Genomic DNA, 3,041 nt, shown 5'->3' with positions numbered 1-3,041 from the left:
ATAAATAACTCATGATGAAATAAATCTAATTTAAAACATATAATTGCGTACATCAAAAAATATTATACGTGAAAAAAAAATAATTATAAATTAAATTTATATTATTTTAAATGTTTTGCTCTATTGATTGAATAATAATTTTTAAAAATATTTATATTAATATTCTATATTATAATTCTACATTAATATTCTATATTCTATATTTCCATATTAATATAGAATATATTTCGTTACAAAAAGCTTTTCCATAATATATAATATATTAAACAAATAAAATTGTTTTGAACGAAATGTTATATTTTCATTATTTTAAGTGATTAAATAATAACGAGATAAATATTATTAAATTTTAACAACAATTTTAACTAATCATATAAATTTGAGGTACACATATGTATATTGCAGAAAATTCATTGATTTATCTTCAAATTTGAATATCTGTTTCCATATACATAATTATGTTGATTACAGGTTACATCTTAAAACCTACTTTTGCAGCAGCTCCCGCAAGTGCATTGGCTTTATCCTCTACCGCAGACTTCGCATTCGCTAATGCGCTCGCTGCTGTATCATTAGAATCATCATCTTTCGAGCCGGATGCAGAGGATTTGGCATTAGACGAGGCACTCGAGGTACCCTTTCCTCCATTTTTGCCTCCTGATTCCGCAGATGCGTCAGCGCTTGCCGCCGCATCCGACGAAGCTCCAGATTTTCCCTTTCCTCCAGATTTGGCAGACGCCTTACCTGATGCACTCGATGATCCTTTTTCGGATTTATCATCGCTCTCAGACTTCGCACTTGCGTCTGCATTGGCCGATGCATCCGATTCTTTTCCGGATCTTTTACCCTTCTTCTCCGAGTCAGCGGATGCTTCGGCATCTGCATTCGCTGATGCATTTGACGAACCTTTTCCATCTTTTCCATCTGATTCTGCAGACGCCTCAGCGTTTGCGTTCGCCGAAGCTTTCGATGAATCTTTTACGGGTTTATCTTTGCCCCCCGATTTTGCGGATGCTTCGGCGTCTGCGTCTGCTGACGCATTTGACGAATCTTTTCTGGATTTACCTTTCTTTTTTGATTGCGCAGATGCTTCAGCACTCCCGTTTGCGTTTACCGATGAACCTTTTCCCGATCCATTTTTACCTTCCGATTCAGCTGATGCCTCAGCTTCCGCCGATGCGTTTGATGAATCTTTCCCAGATTTATCCTTCGTCTTTGATTTCGCAGATGACTCGGCCGATGCATTCGACGATCCTTTTCCTTTATTCTTGGAATTAGCGGATGCTTCGGCATCTGCATTCGCTGATGATGAACTTTTTCCGGAACCATTTTGCTTGTCCGAATCGGCAGATGCGTCAGCATTTGCATCTGCCGATGCTTTCGATGAACCATTTCCAGATTTGCCCTTCTTGCCCGATTCCGCAGATGCGTCAGCGTTTGAGTTCGCGGAAGTTTTCGAGGAATTCTCTCCGGATTTATCATTCTTACCTGATTTCGTAGATGCATTCGCATTTGAGTCCGCAGATGCGCTTGCCGAGCCTTTATTATCGTCGCTGTTTGACTCAGCATTGCTCCCTGCTTTTGCTGACGATTTTTTTTTTCCAGCATCCTTTGATTCGTCTTCTTCCGCATCCTCTTCCGAATTGTCCGCTCCTTTACCTTTACCACGGTTTTTGTTTCGTGATTTCGCTGCGGCGTTACCTTTTGCATTCGCTGCTGCATTTGACTTATTATTTCTTCCCTTATCATGCCATTCTGCCGCGGCGTTTCCTTGAGCGTTCGCTGACGATTCGGATTTTTCCTTACTATCATTTTTCTTTCCTGATTTTTCATCGTCATCATCGTCGTTTGTTGATTTTTTACCATCGGAATTATTGCGCGATGCTGCAGCATTTGCAGCCGCTGCCGCGGTAGAACTAGCTTTTTCCACACTAGCTTTACCTTTCGCGATAGCCGAAGAAATTGCGCTTTTCAATTCTCCATTTTTGCCGGTCCAAGTTTTAATTTTCAAATTATTCTTTCCTGATTTTTTCGTGTCATCGTCGTCTTTCGTTGATTTTTTACCACCGGAATTATTGCGCGATGCTGCAGCATTTGCAACCGCTGCCGCGCTTGAACCAGCTTTCCCAGCATTAGCTTTACCTTTCGCGATAGCCGAAGAAATTGCGCTTTTCAATTCTCCATTTTTGCCGACAGTTTTAATTACGTTGGAAGCCATGCCATTTGCATTCGATATGGTATTTCTAATTGTTCGGCCTGAACTACCAGCACCAGCTCCAGCTTCGTTATCATCTTTTCCAGTACTTCCTGCTCCAGCACCACCTCCTTTAGTATTTCCTGCTCCAGTATTTCCATTAGCACCTCTTCCATTGCCTCTTGCTCCTCCACCCAAAATAGTTCCTATCTAATTTCATACATTAATAGTAAATGTCTGTTTTTTTTTGTAAATGTTTAAGATTCAAGATAAAATTTTTTGTGTTTTTTTTTTTATATTAGGCCACGAGTCTTATATAGGAATATGTTATGTAATTTGCATTAGACATGCATACATAATCATTATTTATTCTATTTGTAAATGCGATAGAAAGATTTGTTTAATCATACTTGTAAATTATGCTTGGCGTCTCCATCTTTGCCGTCAGTCTTGTGACCACCGCTACCACCAAATATATCACCTAGAAAAGGTACACCATCTAAAAAACCGCTAGGAAAAGCGACTGCCCAGGGTACGGTAATCGCCAGCAAAATGACAGTAATCTTCATGTTTCCTTATACTTGAAAATACTGACGATTGCAAAAAATAATTCGACCATTTTATACTCCATATCGCAATTGTGAAAACACAGGTAATCATATTTCCGTCATTTCATAAAATTCAATAAATTTTTCTTAAAAATGTTATCGATCATATTATCTCTTGGACAGACGACACGTTTTTAATTGTGGCAGATAAACTTTTTATTTCTACAGATGTCATAGTCGTTTCGTCGTTTTGACAATAACAGTTATTTGTTCAAAATTTCATGAGTGTACGTGAGTAT

At 38.6% G+C, this 3,041-nt stretch overlaps 1 protein-coding gene across 1 annotated transcript; it reads right to left on the bottom strand.

Moving 5' to 3' along the window:
* Positions 1 to 472: 472 nt before the first annotated feature.
* LOC126855721 (serine-aspartate repeat-containing protein I-like) lies at positions 473 to 2,763 on the bottom strand. Its single transcript, XM_050603586.1, has 2 exons — positions 2,605 to 2,763; positions 473 to 2,404 (listed from the first exon to the last, which is right to left on the bottom strand). The coding sequence occupies exons 1-2, from the start codon at positions 2,761 to 2,763 to the stop codon at positions 473 to 475; spliced, it is 2,091 nt and encodes a 696-aa protein (XP_050459543.1).
* Positions 2,764 to 3,041: the final 278 nt, after the last annotated feature.

The sequence above is a fragment of the Cataglyphis hispanica genome, chromosome 16, assembly GCF_021464435.1.
Source record: "Cataglyphis hispanica isolate Lineage 1 chromosome 16, ULB_Chis1_1.0, whole genome shotgun sequence".
In the NCBI taxonomy this organism is placed as follows: domain Eukaryota; kingdom Metazoa; phylum Arthropoda; class Insecta; order Hymenoptera; family Formicidae; genus Cataglyphis; species Cataglyphis hispanica.
Note: the sequence above shows the minus strand (reverse complement) of the source record. Positions and strands in the feature narration are given on the sequence as shown.

Coding starts and splice junctions, on each gene's coding strand:
- LOC126855721 (XM_050603586.1), bottom strand. CDS start 2,763: ATGAAGATTACTGTCATTTTGCTGGCGATTACCGTACCCTGGGCAGTC. Junction 2,405..2,604: donor ACGCCAAGCATAATTTACAA/GTATGATTAAAC, acceptor GTATGAAATTAG/ATAGGAACTATTTTGGGTGG.